The sequence below is a fragment of the Neophocaena asiaeorientalis genome, unplaced genomic scaffold (assembly GCF_003031525.2).
Source record: "Neophocaena asiaeorientalis asiaeorientalis breed wild unplaced genomic scaffold, Neophocaena_asiaeorientalis_V1.1 scaffold188, whole genome shotgun sequence".
Lineage (NCBI taxonomy): Eukaryota > Metazoa > Chordata > Mammalia > Artiodactyla > Phocoenidae > Neophocaena > Neophocaena asiaeorientalis.
In genome coordinates, this window is record NW_020174156.1 from 1160594 (window position 1) to 1186443 (window position 25850).

At 34.3% G+C, this 25850-nt stretch overlaps 1 protein-coding gene across 1 annotated transcript in view; it reads left to right on the forward strand.

Annotated features, from left to right (window-relative positions):
* Positions 1–25850, forward strand: part of NAALADL2 (N-acetylated alpha-linked acidic dipeptidase like 2) — a 792831-nt gene that overhangs the window by 141344 nt on the left and 625637 nt on the right. The window contains 1 exon segment of the mRNA XM_024755137.1: positions 15029–15302. Within this exon segment, the coding sequence (XP_024610905.1) occupies positions 15029–15302 (274 nt within the window).

The following is a 25850-nucleotide window of genomic DNA, read 5'->3' on the forward strand; positions in this document are numbered from 1 at the left end:
TCTTTTCTTAAAACTTGGGAATTATTCTAATTCTTTCCTAGGCCCATTTTAATATAATTTCAAATTTTGTGTTCAAATATTATATGAATATAAACCACCTAAAACAATGATTGGCACAGAGCAAACACTCAGAAAATGTTAGTAGTGGTGACAGTATAAATGTCATAACAATTATGAGTATTTATTTTAAAAAGCATTTGAATTGTGAACTCAATTTTGCCAACAGGTAATATTTTTTTGTTGTTGTTTTTATTACCAGGAGAGCATTTTCCTGTTGGGATTATTTTCTTGCATTCTTTTGTTAAACTTTTTTGCTCCTCTGTTTTTTCTACTTTTTTCCTCCAGTAAATACACATTAATTACATAAAGAAAAAATAAAAACTTTTAAAGGGAGATAATGGTAATTTTTCTGTGAAGAATAAGTAACAAATAATCTGAGATCATTCTAGACTTAATTTTTCCATTGTGCTCCTAACTGTTAAGGACCTGGAGGGAAGAAAGAAAATATAAAACATTGAATCCAGTGTCTACAATTCAAATGTGTAGCAGTATATTCAAATATCATGAACTTTCGCAGAAGAAGAGAAAGATGACAAATAGGGCTTAATATCAGTAGTTCCAACCATGAATCAAGTTATGTCCATGTATATATTCTGATGCAGTTCTTATACTAAAGTAGATGCTGTTATTCTTGTTTCAGTACTTGGGACAGATCATTTAGGACAGGAAAAGGGAACGAAAAGTAACCTTTGTTATACTCCTGGAAGTGCTAGAGATTGTGCTAAGCACTTTACATATGTATTTAATGCTCTCAAAAAAACCTTAACATGTTACTATTCAACATATTACAGTGTGGAAACTGAGGCTCAAAAGATACTGATATGCACAAGGTCATCTAGCTTATATGTGAAAACCAATAGGTAAGCCCTCTTTCTTTTTTTTTTACCAATAGGTAAACCAATAGGTAATCCAGAGTCTTTCCACTCTCTATTCTCCTCCTTCCAAAACTCCTGTCTCTCTCCACCTGCACCCACTACCCTCTACCAATCTTTTGTTGACAGTTGGTTGTCCAATTATCCTGGATTATTCATGATGTTCAGCAGATGAGGGTCTGGCCCAACTAGGGATAGTATATGTCAGAAATACATCACCATCAATGCCGCTCATTTCTTCTCTAGCAATAAGCCTCTTTTCTTCTTTCTTCACATGTACAATAGAGATGAAGCTTGTAAATGACAGCTTATTCAAATATCTCAACATGCAATATGTTTTTCTTGTCAAAACCCTAATTTTCTATCATTTTAACATTTACTTTTCATTTTTCATTTTTGTTTCCATACTGTTATGACTTTCAATGACCAGATATCTCTACAGATTGATTTCAAAGCATTTCATAAAGATGACTGTTTTAAGAGTTTTTTCTCGTGATTTATGCAACATGTCATGTAATGAGTATGATTTAATAGAGAAGATTTCACTCGAATGCTGAAATGAATGTGTGCATGAAGGAAGGTAGTTTTGATTAACAAGTGACAAGTAACACAAATTCTTACTGATTTTGATTATTGTCCTCATGGAGACATTATCATTCATTGTTTTGACAATAGCTTTAATGTATTTGCAGTGTCACAGAAAGACAATATCTAAAAATTATTTTTTAAATATATTAATTCCCCCCATTATATAAGGTTACTTCATTATTTTAGTCAACCTTGCTGTACTACTCAAGATTTAATTTGCTATATTGTAAAATAAATGAAAATAAGTATGTTAAAATTATACTTTCAATATAGTCTTAACAGTATATTTAGCAAAAAACATTTACTGATTATTTGCTATGGTTCCCATTTACTAAGCACAAGGAACTGTAGTTAGAGTTTTAGGATGTGTTAAAAAGGGTGAGACTCAATACTTGTCCTTAAAAAGTTTATTTTTTAAGTTTAGTAAAATATGTTAATAATTTTGTGTTAATGTCAAGAACAGGGAATCATGTTAGTGTTTCAGGTACTTTAAACGTTTCTCAGTAAAAATGCTTATTCTAAAGTATGGAGACCAGTCACTTTTGTTATGATCTTATTGAAATGGAATATGCTTCTCCCAATATTTATTCATTGGATCATAGAGTAGTGACTATTTAAATCAAGAATCCATGTAAGTTTTGGTACCATCCAAGTTTATGTCATTGCATTAGAGAACCAAGCAGATGACACTGAAGACTTATAATGTCTTACTTATTGGATTAACTTGTCCATTTTGTGAATCAACTTTTAGATTTAGCTTAGATAATTTAGGTGCTTAATCAGAAAGTGACCTTTGACAACTATTTTCCCTAAAAGACAGAGAAAGAGTCTCTAAAGCCAGGCGCTATTAACAGTTAGTATAACATTCTTGTGCTGGGCTGGTGCATTCTATAAAAGCTTATTAGCCTCTATTTTTTTCACATTTCTTCTTTCTAAAATGTATTTTTAAATGCTTCATCATTAGATACTACTGTATTTTTTTCTTACAATCCAAATATGCACACGTTATTAACCAGGGATGGAATTATCTCCTGTACGAATGTGTGCAAAGGTTGAAAGATGTAGAGATATACCACTAGACTCTTATTTTTTCTAATTCAGGTAGTAACAGATGTATTGGCAGTTTATTTTGTTTCATTTCTGTGTGTCCTGGGTTTTAGTCATTTATTTTATTGTTTGTGTAATATCAAGTTAAAAGAAATACCAAATTAATTGAGTATTAATTACCAGCTTTATGCCAGGGATTTAGCTAGAGATCACCAAGCCCGTCTGTGTGCCTTCCATAACGTGCAAAGCAGACAGCTACGTACCATGTTCTCCTTGATCACAAGGAGGAGACAGGAAGATATCTTTCAGCTAATCTACTTCTGTTCTAGTTTTTTTAAAAATGGATTATATAAGAAGCAGTTTTTTCTTTCTTGTTCAGATGGTTCTCAAACGCTGAAATTTAGACTACTGTGTTCTTGAAATACTTTGATTTCTCTGTCTTATTTTCTCATGAGCATAAAGATCTCTTTCTTCCAACCTCATACCATCTAACTTTTAATTATTTTACCCAAATACTATGCTTTATAAACCTCAACATTTGTATTGCTTTTGGAAAGCATCGGGGTTTGGAATACTATCTGCTCCTTCTAAATAGCAGTGTAGTATAGTGGAAATCTAAAATACAATGTACTGTAGGAGAAATCTGACCTCCTTAATATCTGGGACATTTTACTTCTTGGTTACATTGCCTGACCCTCAAATTTCTTACCTGTAAAACAATAACAGTAGTTACATGAGGGTCTTTTTGTGAAAAAATTATGCACAATGTGTTCAGTCTCTAGAGTAGACATTAAATACATGACTTACTGTTAATATGGTCTTTTAAAAGGTAAAAAGTAGTTGAGCAAGTAATCATGTTTTATTTGGCATGGTGTTAGTGGGTGGCTGGGAGGAAAAGTGAAAGAATATTCCTTTACCCTCCTCACCACTTAATTTCTTGCTATCATGTATAATACAGTTTTACCATGCATTTTAGTGTTAATATTTCTAAAGCAAAATTGAGATAAAAAGTCAGTTCATGCTATAATCTTGAAATTTACTAGGTACATATAGTGCATGATTCACAGAATTTACTACATTGAATACCAACTCAAATAAGAAATCTCAAACCCCTACAGTATGAGTATGTGTGTATGTTATTGCATGTGCACATAAGAAAATCTCGGTGGACGTGAGTAAATGCGCTGTTTGTTTTCTGTGTAATGTGAGTGTGTTTCTTTAGGTGTTTTCTTTCCCTGTTCATTTACAGTAGAATCTTGACACTCACTCTTGCACTAGGAATACTACATGCATCGCTTCCTCCAATTCGAACACCAGGGTTGCTCTGTGGCTCATCCAGTAACAGGTGTGAAACATTGATATAAACAGAATTTTGTCTACCAAAGCCAAAATCCTCCCATTTCCAGTCTCTACCAGCCAGTGAAACACTAATGCCAAACTTACTTCCAAATTCAAGTCTCAAGCATCACAGTTCATTATGCTTCCTGCCAAAACTACTGGCCCATGGAAACTCCTAAAAATTAAGGCAGAGCAAAATTTTTGTCAAATATCATGTGATTTTAGGTGACACACTCCTAGTTTTGCAGCTTTTTCTGAAATTAGTAAATTGAAATTATATTACAGTTAATTACTGAATAACATTTCTTTTTGAATATAGCAAACTGCCTAATTATAACAGAACTGTTCACCATATAACTCAAAATATCATGGGGAAAAAGTTCAGAAAACTGTAGATTCTCAATAAAATTTCTGCATTTTGACATTCGAAGGGATTTGAAATAATTAATGGATAGAATCATTTGACCAAACCATTTGTATCAATAAAACTGATTTATGTAAAACAATTTAGATTTAAAGGTTACATAATTTCAGAACATAGAACTCATATAGCTTCTTTAAAACTTTTTTGGAGGGGTGGTGCAGGGGGCAAGACTCATAAACAATTTGATAAATTTAAAATACAGTTTTAAAGGCAGTAGAATTAAAAATTGATCTTAGGAAGATTAAGCTTGAACAGGTATTTATTACCTTAATTATTTGGAATGTTAGGCAATATTTATTAGGAAATCTTTTCTCTATCATTTTTTAAAGACCAGTACTTTTGTAACCATGTGTATACCAAAGCTTTGTTAACATCTTTCAGGATGCATTTTGTTATATTGATAAAGTGGTATTCAGACTACTGTAATACATGTTCCCTTAAATCTAGTCAACCATCATAGTGTATAAGATTTGAATAAGATAATCTCTCTAAGGTAAAGATAATGTGTAAAATGATACATCAATAAATTTTGAACAAATATTTACAATGTAAGTCTGTGGAAGATGCAGGAATTTGGGTCATAATTCTTAGCTGCTTATCCAGATTTTTCCCTATTAGATGCTGTGGGAATAGTAATCAGTACTTACAAAGACATCATGTCTAATACATGTAGGGATTTAGGTGCTCAAGTTAGTGCATTTTTGGTTTTGGTATTATTTTTAAGTAGGTACCGTAAAAAACATGTAGAGGCTGTGTACAGTACCTACAGTACTACCTTTAAAGGAGGTATATTATCATATACCTCCTTTAAAACACTGGTATCCTGAGCTGACAGGATAGTAAGAGAAGTTGGCAAGGGAATCAAAACGTACGATAGAGTACTGTGGCAAGTGATGAAATCAGAAACTTTGAAGATTAATAGCAAGTGACACAGAGAGCAATGAAAGAGCTATGATTCAAAGAAGAACTAATAAAATTAGTATAGCATTAAAGATTTTGAATCAGCAGTTCATAGTTCTCCCATAAAAAGAACATCAAGTAAGACAATTTTTAGTTTAAGAATAATAACTATTCAGAAAGAGAAAAACAAATACTGTATGCTAACACATATATATGGAATCTAAAAAAAAAAGGTTCTGAAGAACCTAGAGGCAGGACAGGAATAAAGATGCAGACGTAGAGAATGGACTTGAGGACATGGGGAGGGGAAAGGGTAAGCTGGGATGAAGTGAGAGAGTGGCATGTACATATATACACTACCAAATGTAAAATAGATAGCTAGTGGGAAGCAGCTGCGTAGCACAGGGAGATTAGCTCAATGTTGTGACCACCTAGAGGGGTGGGATAGGGAGGGTAGGAGGGAGATGCAAGAGGGAAGAGATATGGGGATATATGTATATGTATAGCTGATTCACTTTGTTATACAGCAGAAACTAACACAACATTGTAAAGCAATTATACTCCAATAAAGATGTTAAAAAAATAGAATAATATGTATTTTTCAAAAATTATAGTCATATTCAAGTTCTCCCAAAAAAACAGATCAAGGGATGAAATACTCTCTACCTCATTTTTTGAGGTTTGTGTAACTTCAAATTAAAATCATGCCTGAAAGTTGCATACCAGCTTTACTTATAAAAATAGACATGATAATTGTGAATAAAATGTTTGTAAAATAAATCACATAATAGCTAAAAATCATAATGCATTCTACTAAGTAGAGTTAATTTTTGGAGTGCAAGTTTGAGTTAATGCTAAAAAATTTCAATTAAGGTAATCCACCCTATTAAGAAAAGGATAATATTATTGTCTTAATAAATGCATCAGAATTTCTGATAAAATCCAATACCTAATTATAAAACAGCTTCTATCAAAATGAGAGGAACATATTTAATCTAATATTTAGAAATAACTATCATAACTTATTAAATATTTTATTAAATATCTTCTGGAGGTTTTAGCCTGCTTAGTAATCAAAAAATTAACAATCTATAAATGACGAGAAAGGTAGTAATAAAACTTCATTATTTGCTTATCATATTTTTAATGAAGAAAACTAAGAAAAAGATAAAAATATTATAATTAGAGTCTCGCAGGATTACTTGATAGAACAATGGAATAGTATTCCTCTACACCATCAATAAGCAGAAAATATTTTAATTTTAAAACATTTTTATGTTAACACTAACTGGGTATTTGATAATATTTAGGGCTTATTGTTATTTTATTATAAGGATGATATTTCTCCTCATATTGATCTTGTCTCAGTGTAATTCTAATCATAATCTTGATATGGAAATTGATACACTCATTTTAATATTAGTATGGAAGAGAAAAAGAAACAATAAGATGTTCTTGAAGAAGAACAAGTAGGAGGACTTGCCCTTCTGAATACTGAGGCATATTTTAAGATAATAATAATTAAAATAGAATATTTCTATGAAGATGGATCAAAAGGACTAATGGAATTGACTAAGGAGCTGAGTCAGACTCACAGACATGTGCAAATTTGTATATGACTGTCACTGCACATGAGTGAAGAATATGACAAAGGTGACTAGGATGATTATTCATATGGCAAAAGGTAATATTTCATGCATTCCTACCCCATACCACACACACACACACACACACACACACACACATATAAACACACACACGCACAAATATTCCAAGTAAACATTGAAATGTGAGAAACTTAATTCTTTAAAACTTTTATGAGAATGACTTCATTTCCTTAGGTTTGAGAAGAATTTCCTTTTTTAAAATTTATTTATTTATTTATGGCTGTGTTGGGTCTTCTTTGCTGTGCGTGGGCTTCTCATTGTGGTGACTTCTCTTTGCTGTGAAGCAAAGGCTCTAGGCACATGGGCTTCAGTAGCTGTACCACATGGGCTCAGTAGTTGTGGCACATGGGCTCTAGAGCGCAGGCTCAGTAGTTGTGGCTTGTGGGCTTAGTTGCTCCACGGCATGTGGGATCTTCCTGAACCAGGGCTCGAACCCGTGTCCCCTGCATTGGCAGGCAGATTCTTAACCACTGTGCCACCAGGGAAATCCCTGAGAGGAATTTCTTAAGCACATCAGGAAAATGTGGAAACCATTACACTGTATTAAAAAATACATGTACACAAAGGCTCTCTGGAGCAAATGACACCATGCTGTGGCCAGCTTATGGCACTGTACATTCTATTAAAAACAAATAAGAAACCCAAAAACCTTTAAAAAATGTACATTAAGATTATAAACTTTTATAATACCATAAAACAAGACATTGAAAATGAAAGAGAAGCCAAAAACTGGGAGAAGATATGTACCCTACACCTGACCTAAAATTATTGTCAGGAATACACAAAAGCTTCCATAAATGTGGGCAAAAGACACAGATAGTCATTGCGTAGAAAGGGAATATGGGTGGCTAAATAATACATGAAAAAATCTTCATTAGTAATCCTGGAAATGCAAATTAAAATCATAGTTGGATACAATTTTGGATATAAATTAATAAATAATTTGTATTATCCAAATAAAATAATTTTATTATCCAAATAAAAATTGGATACAATTTTACTTTTATTGGATAGCAAAAGTTAGCTACTCTAAAAATAAGACCTCTTAGGGCTTCCCTGGTGGCGCAGTGGTTGAGAGTCCACCTGCCGATGCAGGGGACATGGGTTCATGCCCTGGTCCGGGAAGATCCCACATGCTGCACAGCGGCTGGGCCCCTGAGCCATGGCCGCTGAGCCTGCACGTCGGGAGCCTGTGCTCCACAGCGGGAGAGGCCACAACAGTGAGAGGTCCGCGTACTGCAAAAAAAAAAAAAATAGGACCTCTTAAATAATGCTGGTAGTACAACAAGCTTTGGAAAACTATTTAGCATACACCAGTGACAGTATTTCTGAGTTACATAATGATATACAATTTTACACCCACTACCCTTGGTAAAAATATAAGATAAAATAAAATAATAAAGACAATACCAGGTATTGGTGAGGAATGGAAGAATAAGTTTCATGCAGACCTGGCAGCAGTGCAATCAGAACTTTTAAAAAAGCATTTTGGCATTTTTGATTAAAGTTATATAAGCACATAACCTATGGACCAGTAAGTCCTTCCCTAGAGAGGTTCTTGCCTATATCTATTAGGAAACATAGACAAGAATGATCAATGCAGCATTATTTGTAATAATGAGAAAACAAAACAACTTTAAAATACTTGTCTCAGGAAACTGATAATAAACCTGGAGGAATCTCAGAAATTTAATACTGAGTGAAAATCAAATCACAAAAGAATATTCGTATATTTACAATAATCATCATATTGTAAGCTGCTAAGAGAGTAGATCTTTTTTTAAATTAATTAATTAATTAATTCTTGGCTGTGTTGGGTCTTCGTTTCTATGCAAGGGCTTTCTCTAGTTGCGGTGAGCGGGGGCCACTCTTCATCGCGATGCGCGGGCCTCTCACTATCGCGGCCTCTCTTGTTGCGGAGCACAGGCTCCAGACGCGCAGGCTCAGTAGTTGTGGCTCACGGGCCTAGTTGCTCCGCGGCATATGGGATCTTCCCAGACCGGGGCTCGAACCCGTGTCCCCTGCATTGGCAGGCAGATTCTCAACCACTGTGCCACCAGGGAAGCCCAGAGAGTAGATGTTAAATGTTCTCACCACAAAAAATAGATGATAGTTATGTGATGTGCTGAAGGTGTTAGCTAATGGTATGGTGGTAATCATTTTGTAATATATAAGTGCATCAAATCATCATGTCGTACACTTTAAACTTACATAATGTCATATGTCAATATATGTAAAAAAAGAATATATAGAAGATACCAAGTATATAAAGGTAGAAACTCAAAGCCTAAGGAATGAACTGTTAAGGACTTATAGATACGTACATATTAAATCTATAAAAAGAAGACAAAGGAAGCCACAAAAAGAGAAAAATGGTTGGTGATTACCCTGCGGGCCAGGGTAACTGATGAAATAAAGACTATCTAGAGGACTTCAGTAATATTGGAAATGTTATACTTCATAGGCTGGGTCATTCTTTCATTATTCTTCATAAGTTATATATGTTATATATTATATATTCAATTTTTTCATAACATTGAAAAATGAAATTATAATACAAAAAGTATATATCCTTTAAATTGAAAGTGAAATAGAGAATACAAATATCCTTTACTCAGTAATTTTAGCTTAATAGTGAATAATATTTAGAAATTCTCCAGCATTGAGACAAATTACTAATTCTTCATTTGAGTCCCTAAAGTAGTATTCTATTTACCTTTCAAGGCCATGTTGTATAGTGTAAACATCTTGAAACGTTTTTTTGTGTTGCTTACACTGTAAAGCACCTTGAACCTGAGACTAACAAAAGAAATGGCAGAGTAAACATCTTGCCTACTAATTGGTAGACTTATGGTCATCAATTGACTGGGTAGAGGAGAAAAAAAAAAAAAAGAAGTCTAAAGTAGTATTAAAATTTCTCTTCTCTTTTTCTGTTAATGTTGACTGTACATAGTCAAATTTACATGAATAAGAAGTGTGTATTCTGCAAGTCCACTTTATACATATTACAAAAGGACATTATTGATTATTAATTTCCAAATGGTTTTTTCATCAAACTGAGTTAAGTTTCAATTCAGTTAGTTTACTTGCCCTGTCCAAAATACTGCAGAAAGAACTGCAGTTAGGAACAAAGAAAGAGAGTTGCAGAGGCAGAGATCAGATACAGCAATGAAAGAACAGGGAAGAGAGCAAGATGAGGGAGTAGGAAATACTAACCTGTATTCACCCCTCCTCCCCCCCACCAAAAAAAAAAAATTAGATACCCAGGCACTAAAATAGGTCTGGGAGGGCTATAGCAACACAGTGGATCAAAAAAAAAAAGAAAGGTTGTGGGGGAGATCAGTTTAGCTGGGACATCCAAACATAGCTAGGAACCAAGAAGGGTGGAGGCTATTGGTATCAACCATGGTCCCCAGTGGTTGGCTCTGGGGAGGATCCTAACAATCTTGTCACTCAGGACTGTAACACCCCGACAGCCACAAACTCCCCACAGCTTTCATGGTGGGAGGCCCCAAAGTGTTCATTGGCATGGACTTCAGTGACCTGATGCTTAGAGGATACCAGCAGCTTTCACCACTGAGGTAACCAAAAGCCATCACTGCTGCAGACTCTCAGGAGAGGGAGATGCTGCTGTCCCTCCCCACACCCAAAAGAATTGCTGTTGCAGAGTCCCCAGAACCAGGGCTGCCACCACCCCCCTAACTGTGCACATTCCCCAGAACTCAGAACCATGGCTACTCTGCTATACCTGCACTTTAGACCTGGATATAGCTGCCATTCCATGTGTTCTTGTGACTTAGGCAATAGAGTCACTGCCACTGTAGGCTGACCAATGTCCTGGATCCTGGGAGCTGCTATCACTTTACAAGCACCTATACTCCAGACCCTGGCTTTGTGATTACTCTATGGGTGTCCATTCATCAGACACCCATGCCACCCTCACTGTAATAGCCCTACAAGCCAACCAGGCACCAAGAGGGATCCCTTCAGCCAAAACATCCTACATGGGAGAAAAAGAGATGGGGAGTCCCCAGCAGCCTTTGCTACCAAACAGCCCTCACTGCTACTGTGTACAGTCACAACCTTGGCCACTGAGGACTCCTACAATCTTATATCAGACAAAATAGACTTACTTTAAAAACTGTAAAGGCACAAAGAACATCATTATGTAATTACAAAGGGATTGATTCATTAAGAGTATGTAACAATTGTAAGTATATAGGTACTGAACATTGGCACCTATATTAAGCAAGCATTAACAGATTTGAACAATATAATAATAGTTGGGGACTCCAATACCCAACTTTAAACAATGGGTATATCATCCAGACAGATAATCAGTAAGGAAATAGTGAATATGAACTACACTTTAGACCAAATGAACCTAACAGATATATACAAAATATTCTACCCAACAACAACAACAGAATACCCCTTCTTTTCAAGCACACATAGAACATCTCCAGGATGGATCATAATTTAGGTCACAAAACAAGACTTAGCAAATTTAAGAAGTATGAAATCATATCAAATATCTTTTCTGACCACAGTGGTATAAAACTAGAGCTCAATAATAGGAAGAAAGCTGGAAAATTTTTAAACATGGAAATTAAACAACATACTCCTGAGTAACCAGTGTGTCATGGAAGAAATCAAAAGGGAAATCAAAATACGTCCTGAGAAAAAATGGAACAGAACATATGAACACTTATGAGATGCAGCAAAGACAGTTTTAAAAAGAAGTTTATAGCGTTAAATACTTTAAGAAAAAAGATCTCAAATATGCAATCTAACTTTACGCCTGAAGAAAGTAGAAAGAGAACAAACTAAGCCCAAAGTTAGCAGAAAGATGGGAATAACAAAGATCAGTAAATAACAGAAATCAATGAAATAGAGACCAGAAAAGCAATGGAAAAGATCAATGAAACTGAGCTGTATTTTTGAAAAGATAAACAACATCAACAAACATTTAGCTAGACTAAGAAAAAAGAAGACTCAAATAAAATCTGAGATAAAGGAGGAAACATTACAACTGCCACCACAGAAATACAAAGGAAGGAAGAGACTACTATGAAAAAGTATCAGCCAACAAATTGGAAGCCTAGAATAAAGGATAAAATCCTTCAGAATAAATTTAACCAAGGAAGTGAAAGACCTGTACACTGAAAACTTTAAGACATTGATGAAAAAAATTAAGACAAATCAATGGAAAGATATCTCATGTTCTTATTTGAAGAACTAATATTGTTAAAATGTCCACACTACCCAAAGCAATCTTCAGATTCAATGTAATCCCTATCAAAATTCCAGTGGCATTTCTAAAATCTATATGGAAACACAAAAGACATTGAATAGCCAATGCAATCTTGAGAAAAAAGAACAAAGCTGGACACATCACACTTGTTGATTTCAAACTATATTACAAAGCTATAGTGATCAAAAGATTATTTTGTCATCCAAACACATCAATGATCTGTTTGATCAAAAATGATCAATGAAACAAATTAATCATAGAAAATAGGTCAATGGAACAGAATAGTGAGCCCAGAAATAAACCCAATATATATGGTCAATTAATTTTTGACCAAGGAGGCAAGAACACAATGGGGAAAGAACAGTGTCTTCAATAAATCGTGTAAGGAAAACAATGTACACAGGCAAAAGAAACCCCTATCTTACTCCATCATAAATATTAACTTGAAATGGATTAAGGACTTAAATGTAAGACCCGAAACTGCAATACTCCTAAAAAAGAATACTTCTTGACATTGGTCTTGGCAATTTTTTTGCCAAGGAAATGATTAACAAAATAAAAAGGCAACCTCTGGAATAGGAGAAAATACCCAACGTATAGCTAATAAGGGGATAATATCTAAAATATATAAGAAACTCACACAATTCAATGGCAAAAAAAAACAGTTAAAAACTGGACAGAGGACCTTAATATTTCTCCATGAAGATACAGAGATGACCAATAGATACATGAAAGGTTCTCAACATCATCAGGGAATACAAAGCAAAACCACAATGAAATATCACCTCACACCTGTTAGGAGATCTGTCAAAAACACTAGACAGCAAATGCTGGTGAGGGTGTGAAGAAAAGGTAAAATTGTACACTGCTGGTGGGAATGTAAACTGGTAGAGCCATTATGGAAAATAGTATAGAGGTTCCTCAAAAAATTAAATCTAGAACTACCACAATTTAGCTGTACTACTTCTGTGTATATATCCAAAGAAAATGAAGTCAGTATCTAAAAGAGATATCTGCACTGCCATGTTTACTGCAACATTATTCACAATAGCCAAAGTATGAAAACAACCTAAGTGTTCATGGACAGATGAATGGATAAAGAAAAGTGGTGTGTATATACAATATACACATTCAATAATATTATTCGGCCTTAAAAAAGGAGATCATGCCATTAGCGACAATGTAGATGAATTCAGAGAACACTGTGATAAGTGCGATAAGCCAGACCAAGAAAGCCAGAGACTGCATCATATCACTTACATGTTGAATCTTAAAAAAAGTCAAACTCTTTGAAACAGGGTAGAATCATAGTTGTCAGGGACTGGGCGTTGAGGGAAATGGGGAGATGTTGGTCAAAGAATAGAAGCCTTCAGTTATAAGATGAATAAGTTCTGAGAATCTAACGTATAGCGTGGTGACTATAGTTAACAATACTGTATTGTATTCTTGAATTTTGCCAAGAGAGTAGATCTTAAGTGGTCTCAACACACACAGGCACACAACTAAGTAACAAAGGTGAGTTGATGAATGTGTTAATTTGATTGTGATAATAATTTCACACACACCATACATGTATATTAAATCATCATGTTGTACACTTTAAATATATACAATTTCGTTTGTCAATTATACCTCAAAAAGCCTCCCCACCAAAAAAAGAAAAAAAAAAAAATACAAGGCTGACCAGTATTATTCAGAATAAAAAGTAGAATTCTTCCCATAAGTTTTTCCATAAAATTTACATGACACTGATGATTGGTCAAATTAGATATTTTTTTAAAAAAGAATAGAAATAACCTTAAAAAGATAGAAAACAATTGGTAAATTGTCATCGCACCTTCCTGTATACACCAGCTTTTAAGCTGTGTCAACAGACCTTTTTTCTCCAGTAATACTTTCCTATGCCATCCTATGTACTTTTTTCCATTGTGCCTGTTTCATATTCTTTTTTCAAATATGTTTCATTGAGGGTTCTTGAATAAACAGGGTCCTAAAATAAGGATGTGTGAGAAAAATAATTTGATGGGCAAAAATGACAACTATAGTAAAATAGTTTGGATAGCAATAAAATGCTTATAGGAAGCTTTTTTGCCGAAAAAAGAGCTGGTTCCTTTGCATTCTAGCCCAAAACAAAGCAAAACTTTATTAAATTTTTCTTTTTTAACTTCCCATATCTCATGCTTTTCTAGGTTCTATGCATTTTTTAAACAGAGCTTGTCTGGTTTCTAGGATGTCCTAAGCAAAAATAGTGTCATTATGGGTTATGGAACAAGTATAGGAATAAATATATAGACTACACAGCAAGCACACACAAAAATTAACTTCATATTGGTTTGACAATCTGTGGTTGGTTTTGCCACAATATACTGATTTTATTGCATATCATTATGTTCATAGCATCATGTAATTTGGCATGTAATTTGTATCAGAAGAGTTCCCTCTGCATTATTTTTTAACTACCAATATCTGTGTATTAATCACATAGCTTTATATGTAATCATATTAGCTACAGTGCAGAACTATCTCAACCAACATGACCCCTAGGTTTGGAGCCGAGTTTTAAATAGATTATGTTGTTGTCAATAGAAGGATCAGAAGTAATAAAAGAGCTAGTTGGTATTAATTCTGCTCTTCTCTGTAGTCCCATAGACCTTTATTAGTTCTTAATTTAAGTTTAATTCATTCTGCTTTGATTTTCTATGATTTCTGTAAAGCTCATCACCTCTACCAAATTGTGAATTTCTCGTGTAGTGTCCTGTCTCACGCATCTTTCACATCCCACATCTATTAATAATGGTTCGTATACTGAATCACCACAACTTGAAAGAATAAAGATTTCCTTTCTTTTTTTAGAATATACCTTTTAAATTTCTTTCAGAAATTTGGTACAACTGTACAAAAGTGAAAACGACATAGAAATTTCAAAGAAGATTAAGACTCAGTGGACTTCTTTGGGCCTAGAAGACGTACAGTTTGTAAATTACTCTGTGCTGCTGAACCTGCCAGGCCCTTCTCCCAGCTCAGTGACTCTAAGCAGCAGTGGCCAGTGCTTTCATCCTAATGGCCAGCCTTGCAGCGAAGAAGCCAGACAACACGGCAGCCAAGATCCGCTCTACTCATATGCAGCCTATTCTGCCAGTGGAACTCTCAAGGTAATATGACAATTTGTCTCTGTCATTTACAGTGAAATGAAATTAGAAAACAACAGCTTTCATCTAAATTGAGCTAACTGGCAAGAAGCAACATACCAAAATAACCAGTAAATATTCTCAGTGTGGAGGTGCCAGGAAAGGGGAAGGAAGATTTGAATTGCCTGACCCTTTTCTTGTCATATTTTGAAAGTGAAAACATGTTAGAAGAATTTAATTTAAAAGTGTTGAGTGTGTGACTGAGTCATTCACAGTTTGCTTAATCCTTACAGTGTGAGTTCATTTCGTTCTTTGGTTCTGAAGAGGCAAATTTTAATAGATCAATGCGGACAGAAAGAATAGAAATGGAAGCAGTTGTGTTTTGAAATTGTGTATGTACACAAGAAATGAAGTGGAAAATTGATGTGATTACTCACACATTTAAGATTTGACATACAGTGTGTCTACTTTATGATGGAAAATATAAACAAGGGACCAGGCGTGAATTATTGCTTTAGTCTTTCTGGGTTAGCTGGTTTTTTGATGTGGTGGTTTTTTGGCATTGTGGTTAAGTGCACAGCTTCTAGAGCCACGTGGGCTAGTTTCAAATCTCAGCTGCCCAATTACCACTGTTAATTAAGCATATAGGGCTGAGTTTTCTCATCTCTGTAATGGGGATAATAATAGTTCCAGCTTCATAAGCTGGTTATGAGAATTAAATTAATTAATATATGTAAATCTTGGAGGATAGAGCTTAGCCTATGGTAAGGACAAGAGAGCAGTTAGATACCATAGCATTTAATTGGTCACTAGTTTCCTTTATATAGGTAACTTTTCCATCTCCATGTAAAAGTCTCATTTGAATAAACACATTCAGGTTTTTTTTATAAAACTATTGATTTCTTCTATAGAGTTTATATGAATGAAATGCTGTTTCTGATTGTTGATTATTGGCACAGATTTTTAAGAATCCAACTTATTATTAACTCTGATTAAGATGATTAATTTAAATCACTTAAAATTACATTGCAGAAATACATGCTTGTTCCCAATTTAAAAAAAAATTTTTTTTCGGGTGCAGCATGAGGAGAAGCAGCTAACAACTGCTTTGGCATTGTTCTTGTTCTGTGTTGTAACATTCTCTGATATTTAGCAGAACCGCATATAACCAGCACCACCTTGAAAGCCTTTTTATTAATTAAAAGTTAACATAATATTAAATGTCTGTAATATTTCTAGTGTAGGACTATGATTTGACTTGATGAATATACACTATATCTGATAGGCAATAATGGAAAAGTACTTGCATACTATTGGAAATAGAGGGAGGCCGCCAGCATTCTTTCTTTGGTTCAGAAACTTTGGTCCCAAGTCGAGATTCTAAAGTTACCCCACATATTTTAGACTCCCAACCCTACATAAGCCCTACATATTTCCAGGCTCCTCTTTATCCTGGTTGATTCAAGTACAGCACAGTCATCTCCTTCCTTAAACAAAAGCATGTCCGAAACACAGAACAAGAACAAAACCCCAGAAGCTTGAGTGGATCCTTGGAATCACCCCCATCTATTTTCTTTCCAGTTTCCTCTGGCAAACATCCATTATTCCTGGACTGAGGTGATATGGAAAAGACGTGGAACTATAGCTTGTGTCTCCTTAGTGTGTACCTCTTTAATAATTGCCTGGGCACATTGGATTTTTTTTTATATTCCTGTGTAACCATATCTCTGTGGGATTTTCACACATTTATCTTACCAGTTATAAGTGTTTAAATTTTCTCTTTGTTTCATATAAAAGAAAACCAAGGTCTACTATAGAATCATGGAAGTAGTTAAGTGTCTGCGAAGTCATAAGTCATGGAACTCTAGTATTATCTTGGTAGGAATGTATATTTGTGCAGCCACTATGGAAAACAGTATGGAGGTTCCTCAAAAAACTAAAAACAGAATTACCACATGACTGAGCAATTCCACTTCTGGGTATATATTCGAAGAAAACAAAAACACTAACTCAAAAAAATACACCCACTCCAATGTTCATAGCAGTGTAATTTTTTACACACACACACAGGCACCCACACACAATGGAATATTACTCAGCCACAAAAAATGAAATTTTGCCATTTGAAGCAACATGGATGGACCTGGAGGATATTATGCTTAGTGAAATGTCAGCCAGAGAAAGGAAAATACTCTATTTTATCACTTATGTGTGGAATCTAAAAAATAAAGTGAATGAATATAACAAAATAAAAAGAGACTCACAGATATAGACAACAAACTAGTGGTTACCAGTAAGGAGAGGGAAGGCGAAGGGCAAGATAGGAGATTAAGAAATACAAATTACTGTGTATAAAGTAAATAAGCTACAAAGATATATTGTACAGCACAGGGAATATAGCCAATATTTTATAATAACTTTAAATGGAGTATAATCTATAAAAATATTGAATCCCTATGTTGCATACCTGGAACCAATATAATATTATAAATCAACTATATTTGAATTAAAAAATACCATTTTCAATAAAGAAGTGGTGGAAAAGATTTTAAATAATATAGCTATTAAAAGGGAGAAATAAAGTTAGCTATAGATGTAGGAGTGTTTTCCATGTGTGAAATATTAGGCCTAGATAGAAGGGAATAATGTTAAAGGAACTAAAATGTAATTATAGATAAAACAAACACTTTGTATTTGAAGAACATAATTTAAGAAATTAACCGTGCAAATTAGATGACAACACTGGCAAAAAGTATTTTTAGAATTATGTTAATAATTCAAATCTATTACACTAAGTACATAGTAATTTAAAGATTTATATAAAGGACATAATGTGATATTGACTTTTTAAACTTTTACTATATTAGTATTATAATTTTCAAAAGCAAAGCAATTTCTTGGTGACTATTTTATATGCATATAGAATACTTGCATATATTTTATATACGTGTTTTAGATAGGTGTATTACTGAAACTCACATATTCTAATTAATAGGACACTGGTGAATTTTCTGTGTCTCTTCAGACTATTTCCCAATTCAAATCAAGCTTGAGAGGTTGCTGCTGATGACTCAGGCATACCGACTTTTTGATTTTGAGTACACTGTATTTGCATGAATTTCTATCAGGCAGTGCCATTAACAAGTTCTTAAATTATTCTAGTCTAACTGCCAGCAAAGCTCCCCACTACTTTTGCTTTTGACAAGGTTATTTGTAGAAGAGCCATGCCCTTTTACTTTGAAGAGCTATCATGTCCATTCATCATATGACCGTTTTGTATAAGCTTCCAATTTTTGCTTTCTGCTAACAGTCTAAACAGCATTTGTGATATCTGAGATCTACTTCGAAAACCTACTTAGTGCCAGCATGATGGATGGTGTACTTTGCAACATTTTGTAATTCATTGTGCACTGGAAAGGTGACATTGTTTACCCCATCATAATGACAGGTGGGTCAGTAAAATGGTCCTGAGGAGAGTTTTCCTGTCAGATGCAAAATACATATTAAAATGGATACATAAATAATTTAGCATGAATGAGGTTAGCTTCAGGGAATAAACAGTGATTTATATTTTTATTAAAGGGAAATATCAACTATAATATCATCATAATGTTAAAGACATTGATAGTGCTGGCAATGTCTAGTCAGTTTTATAAATAGAATATATGGCTTTATGTAATTCCTGTGCGGTTATTTATTTTGTCCTTTGTGAAACCAGTGCAGGTACAGAAGAGTAAAGGGAACAATTAGTATTTAATACAGGTTGGTCAGATTGGGTCTACCATGTTCTTACTTTGAATAAGGGATTTGTTTTTATTCCAAAACATTTTATAAATGTTGAAGTTTTCTTTCTGTTAAGCATTACTTTGTATCGGGAAGACAAGTCAAATGATGCAGTTTTATGAAGAAACATTTTCAACAACTCATTAGCTGTGCATGAAATATTGTTACCAACACACTTCTCACTATCCCATTCCTCAGAAAGCATAGTTCAGGAGCCCAGACTAGGAACCTTCCTTACCAGTTGCACATCTGTGGATTGGTTGCTTCAATTCTCTAAGCCTCAAAAGTCCTTATCTGTATAAGGGGAATAGTAATAGTACCTCAAATGATTGTTGTGAGAAAGAAATGATAGAAACCATGTCAAGGGCCCGGAACTTAGAAGCACTCAATAAATGTTAGCTATTGTTATTAGTAGTTGGTATAAAGTAGATGCATTTAAATGGGAGAAATTAAGAAAATATCAGAACTATATATCATAAAATTTGGAGTACAAATGTTTACCACATTGTCTGAATACAGTCTTCCTGTCTTCTATTTAACATGACAAATATTAATCATTAGGGAGGAAAATGCCTTAAGTATGAATACATAATAAGATAAATATAATTCCCTGATATATAATTTTTCATTTAAAACTGAAAGCTCAGATAAATGAAGTATTTTATTTTTGAATGCAGAATGGCAAAGCATGTCAGGTTGGGCCTGAAGAGCGTTGCTTGTCTTTGTTTTGTGAAATTTCATGACATAGTTTAACACATGAAATCTGAACACTGTATCAAATATTTTGTCAAAAAGTCTTAAAGAGAAAATAATCACTGCATGGAATCCTTGGATAACTTATAATCAGATGTCTGTTTTCTCACGGCTAGGAAGACTTTGTCTTCCTCTTTTATTCCTCTTTTATTTTTAATATTCTCAAACAAAGGCAAACTTATCAGTGTTATGGCAGAAGGCAAAGCTATATGTATTTAGCTCTGAATGCTTCCTGTTACAGATAAAAATATCGGAAAGCTAAAGGAATAGAATGAAATTGTATTATTGTCTGGGTATGAAGATGAGGCTACTGTCTCACAAATAAAGAAATGTGAGCTTCGAGCAGTTTTTCAATGCTGAAAAGGATTTTGCATTTTATTTGTCTCCCCTCTTTTGTGGAATCCATCTTTTGTTCAACGGTGCACAAATGTGAGATGAATGGCTTTGAACAAAGTTGTATGTAAGTGATTCACTTAAAAAAATCTACATAAAATCCCTCGGTTTAATAGAACCTTCTGTTTCTGATTTCACGAGCTCTGTGCAGTAACTGAGTTAACAAAATAATTTCAAAGTTGGCTGCTTTTTTTTGTTTTTTCAAGATAGTCCATGGGACTAGTTTCCACATATTTAAGGTATATATTTTTCCTGGATTTAAAATTTCGTAGATAGAAGCATTTACAAATAAAAAAGTGATATATCACAACATAGTGTCCATAGTGAAATATTTGTTAGGGAGGTTACATCTTATTCCTGGGAAAGAATAAAAGCCTATTTTACGAAATAAAAGTTTACAACAAAGATAGTTGAATTCACCTAAACAGTTAAAGTACAATGGACTATTTTTCTCCCTCTTCATTAGAAGAAATATAACATTTTGAGTGAGAAAGTGTTTGACTACAGATTTCTTTTTTATTTTTAAATTTATTAATTTATATTTGGCTGTGTTGGGTCTTCGTTTCTGTGCGAGGGCTTTCTCTAGTTGCAGCAAGCGGGGGCCACTAAGGCCTATCACTGTCGCGGCCTCTCTTGTTGCGGAACACAGGCTCCAGACGCGCGGGCTCAGTAGTTGTGGCTCACGGGCCCAGTTGCTCCGCGGCATGTGGGATCTAACCAGACCAGGGCTCGAACCCATGTTCCCTGCATTGGCAGGCAGATTCTCAACCACTGCTCCATCAGAGAAGCCCCTTGACTACAGATTTCTAATTTGACTAAAGTTATTTCTAAAGATTCTGAATTACCATAATTGTTGTTTGACAGAAAATTCTAGGTCAGGATTTTTAGTTTTAATATAAGTTAAAGCATACCACTTACAATGTTTTGATAACATAACTTTCTTAGCAGATTTAATTTATAGTTTAATTTTCATAAAATGCCAGTATACAGTTTACAAATAAGATTTACCTCATTTCATTGGATGCTGCAAATTCAGTCTTTTCAGAACTAGAGAGATCTGTGGAAAAGTTGATCCTTAGATTTATGCACTATTTCAGTACATTAATATAGTTGATTTTAAAGGAAGCAGAATTCTATCATATTACTTTCATGGTCTCCAGGAAGAATTCTCTTGAATGAATTTGCAACTTCTTCAATATCCTTACCTTAATAAGTTGAGTATCATTTATTAAATAAAGTACCCTGTGATTATTAATCTGTTTTTCCTTGTATTTTAATTTGATACTGAAAGATAAACTGACTGATATAGAATTTAGCCTGCTGGCTGTCACTAATGTAACAAGAAACATTCAACATTTAGCAAGTATATACTGAGTGCCCTTTCTTATGCTGATCACAGGAGCAAAATGATCCATAAGAAAGTTTTGGACACTGCCCACATGTAGCTGGCAGTCTAATAGGGGAAACTTGCTATTAGGTAAGCAATTACACAACTGCATGGTGCCATCCTGCTATGAAAACTAGCAAGTTACCTAAATATTCTAGACTCCATTTCCTCATCTGTATAGTAGTCAGAAATATCGAGAAATATGAATGTTCTGAAGATTGAAAACAACTGATGTAATCTCCATGGTAAAATGTCTAGTACAGAGGACATAAATGGTTAAGTACTGATTTTCTTTTTCCTTTATTATCATAACAGCCCTGTCCAATTTGACCCTTCTTATAATACACACGTGCGTGCATGTGATCTCTCCCTCTCTCTCTCTTTCTTCCTCCCTCCCTCTCTCTTTCTCTCTCTCTCTTCCTCCCTCCCTCTCTCCCTCTAAGGTTCTGTATTCAAATTCCAGTTTTCCAAGAGCTGGGGTTCCCTGTGAACCTCCTCTTGCCCTCATCTCTCTCTTGCCGTTACCCACCTCTTGCCCTGATCTACTTCTGAATTTTTTCCACTTTGCCAAGACCTAGGCACACGCTTCAACCCACATCTCTAATGCATATCTTTTTTTTTCTAAATTACCTAGAAAATCCTTAAATAGTGCATTTTTTTCTTCCCAACAATTTGTTTTCTTAATTTAGTATACATTCTTATCCCAGGTTTGCATTATTTTGCCTGTTGACTTTGGAGATTATTGATGTAAATATGGAAATATAATCCTGACAGAACTTTGCTTCACTTTGGTTAAATTTCTATATTACAGTACTTTTTAACTTAATTTTCTCTCCTTTAGATGGATGTGCTTTATATGTTAGATTATAAAACATTTCACAAGTTGTTAAAAATGATTACTATATGCCAAGACAAGTGACTACTCTGGCTTATCTTTGTTTTTTCTGCTTTCAAAACATGGTCACTGTACACAAATAAAATAAAATATTCACTGTGCCATTAAGCACTGCATTTAGTATATCATTGTAGCAAATATCTTTTCAGCATGTGTTTATATTACAGTAATAAAAAGTGATAAAATTGACAAGCCATCCCTTTATCTGACCTTTTACACTGAAGGCAGCAGAATGGATTGTGTGTCTCATGCTTAGTGCTGAATTCAGTTGGGATATACTAGTTTAGCACACTTGCTGGTGTCCCTTCTGATCGGTTGGGAGTCTATTTTAACTGATTAGTTCTTCTGCTGTTCTAGTAATTAAATATTTTAAATAACTAAATATTATTTAAATTATTAATAGCTTTTTAATACTAAAATACTTAATATTTTATATATCTGGATGCTTATGCCAACCCCATCTTAACTGGTCTTTATTAGCTAGAATACTAGTTTGAGAAGGAGTTTGAAAGGATTGATTAGTAATGTCTGACACAAGGGTGGGAGGAAGCAGCATTGGCTTTCGTGTTTTAATACATTGTCGTTTTCATAATAAGGTCTATGATGGAAAGCCCTTCAGTGAACTTGAAAAAAAGAACTAAGAAAGTACTAACAATCTTTGAATTTTGAACTCTTCATCATTACCAATATACTATTTTTTTAGAAAGGATAACAGTAAACATGGGAGATCATTCTGATTTTACAAGTTTTTAATAAACATAAGCACTTTAATTTGAAGAATATTCAAAAGCTAGATTACATAAAGTAGTAGTAAGTTTCTAAAGTAAAATTTGTATTTAGATGAATAGTACTTCTGATAACCCTGTATTTTGTCAGTATGAGAACTGCTTGGGTTTACCATTTCTGACTTTGAGTAGGAAATTACTGTTTTAGTCAAAGCAGGCTTTTCAAATATTCTGTACATTCAGAATCTCTCTTAGAGAAAACTGGGAGGATTCAGGGTGATTGATTTGGTTGAAAATGTCAAGTCTGAAAAGTTTCAAGGCATACATCATTTCATAAGCATGAATAATTTTTGCTACCTCAGGTAGAAGAGAAACATGGCCCTGGATCATTCCTCAATGTTGAACCCAGGCCACCAGCAGGTGGAGGGCCCCAGAAACACTTCTCTGACCTGGCTACTTTCCATGATTGTTCTATTAATTTTAGTTAGCTTACTACAGAAAATAACAATTCTATTCAGTTCTCTTGTTTGTTCTCTTCTGTTGCTTCTTCTCAGAATAGTCTCTCCACTTTTCTATAGAACATTTGGTGCTATAGAATGTCACTTTTTAATGTTTTGATATTTAGTCATTGCTAATTATTTGGTTTATGATTCCTTCTAATCACATATTTTACAGTGGATAGAAGATAATTGTATTTTACTGTTCATTTCTAAGGTGTACCAGTATCCTCTTAGCTGTTACTATGTGGCCCGTCTGTTGTCATGCCGATACTTTTTCTTTTTTAACAAAGTATAAATATTTGATTTTCTGTTACAATTGTTGTTTTTTAAGTTCTTTGTTCAAAAATTAACATATAGGGCTTCCCTGGTGGCACAGTGGTTGAGAGTCCGCCTGCCGATGCAGGGGACACGGGTTCGTGCCCCAGTCTGGGAAGAACCCACATGCCACGAAGCAGCTAGGCCTGTGAGCCATGGCCGCTGAGCCTGCATGTCTGGAGCCTGCGCTCCACAACGGGAGAGGCCACAACAGTGAGAGGCCTGTGTACCGCAAAAAAAAAAAAAAAATTAACATATAAAATTTAAATAAAAATTAATGTGTAGACTTTTTAATATTTCTCTCTGGTAAAAAAAAAATAAAACAGAGCTAGTTTCCTTTCACTCTGCATCTCTCATTTACTCTTTCCTATGTGTCAGGAAGTCCTCTATGTGTTAGGGAAAAACTGGTACACATAGAGTAAATAGTTCAACAAGCACCTACATTCCTGTTCACTTGGCATTTCCCAAAGACTGCTCAGATGTGACTTAATCCTTGATATTTGGACATAAATTAAACATGGTATGCCAACTGGTAAGTGGACGGTTTTCTAGCGTGACAGAATACATGCAATAAAGAGAGGTTCATTGTAGCAACAAGAATGGTTGGAAAAAATGGCTTGACATTTTATCATATCATTGTATATTGATTTGTCTCAGAAAAATTCAATGTGCTTTCTTGCATCTGTGATTTTCAGTTTGCTTGAAGGTAAATATGAAAGACTTTTGGAAAGGACCTGGTTCAGAAGCATCCTTTGAAGACAGTAGATAATTTTTATTATCACCTGTCAAACTGTCAGAACATTGAGACTTCTGTAAATATTGACTTTTAATGCATAGCCTCAAAGTACATAAACCAAAATAAATTGACAAAATTATGCCTGTTTTGGGGAATATTTTTGTGGGATAAAATCCTCTTACATGTTAAAATGCATTGATCGTTTATATATGCTATTTATAGAAGATGAGTTGGAGAGCTCTTTAATTGAAATTGCCATTTTTGATGTCACTTACAGAATTGGTATTTTAGTAACTGCCATATTTTTCTGGTATGTACACAAACAAAAAGTCATAGTCTGGCCTACACGCTCTCAGACCAGTATGATTTTTCCCCAAACTCTCCTAAATATGAAAAGTATGTTCATTAATATAACCAAATGTATAATATCTCTGTTTTAAGATGCTATCAGTGAGTCATATTTAGTAGATAGCTTAGAAAGTTGAAATGGAAAACATAAATTATTTCATTTTTACAATGTGATCATTAATATTATGTGACCATTTATTTAATAAATACTGGTCAGCCTTGTATTATTCTACAATTTTCCTGTCTTGCTAGTTGTTTGGCATGTGTCGTCCAGCACTGGAGCTTGCTGGTTGTTGAGTGGAGGTGGGCCTTAGCACTGAGTGGAGATCTCTGGCGGAACTCTTGCTGATTTTTATTACATGGGGCTCAGAGGTCTCTGGTGGTCCAATCTCCTGAACTTGGCTTTCCCACATCAAAGGCTCAGGCCTGACATCTGACCGGAGCACCTGTCAGCCACATGGCTCAGAAGAAAAAAGAGAGAAAAAAAGAAAGGTAGAAAAAAATAAAATGAATAAAGTTATGAAAATAAAATATTTTTAAAAGTATTAAAATAAATAAAAAGTAATAAAAAAAGAAAAAATAAGAGAGCCACCAAATCAATAAACAAATCCACCAATGCTAACAAGCGCTAAAAAGTAAACTAAGATAAACATAAAAATCAAAAACTGGTCAGCTGCGTACGGCCAACCCCATGTCTACAGTTGCTCCCAAAATCCACTGCCTCAATTTTGGGATGA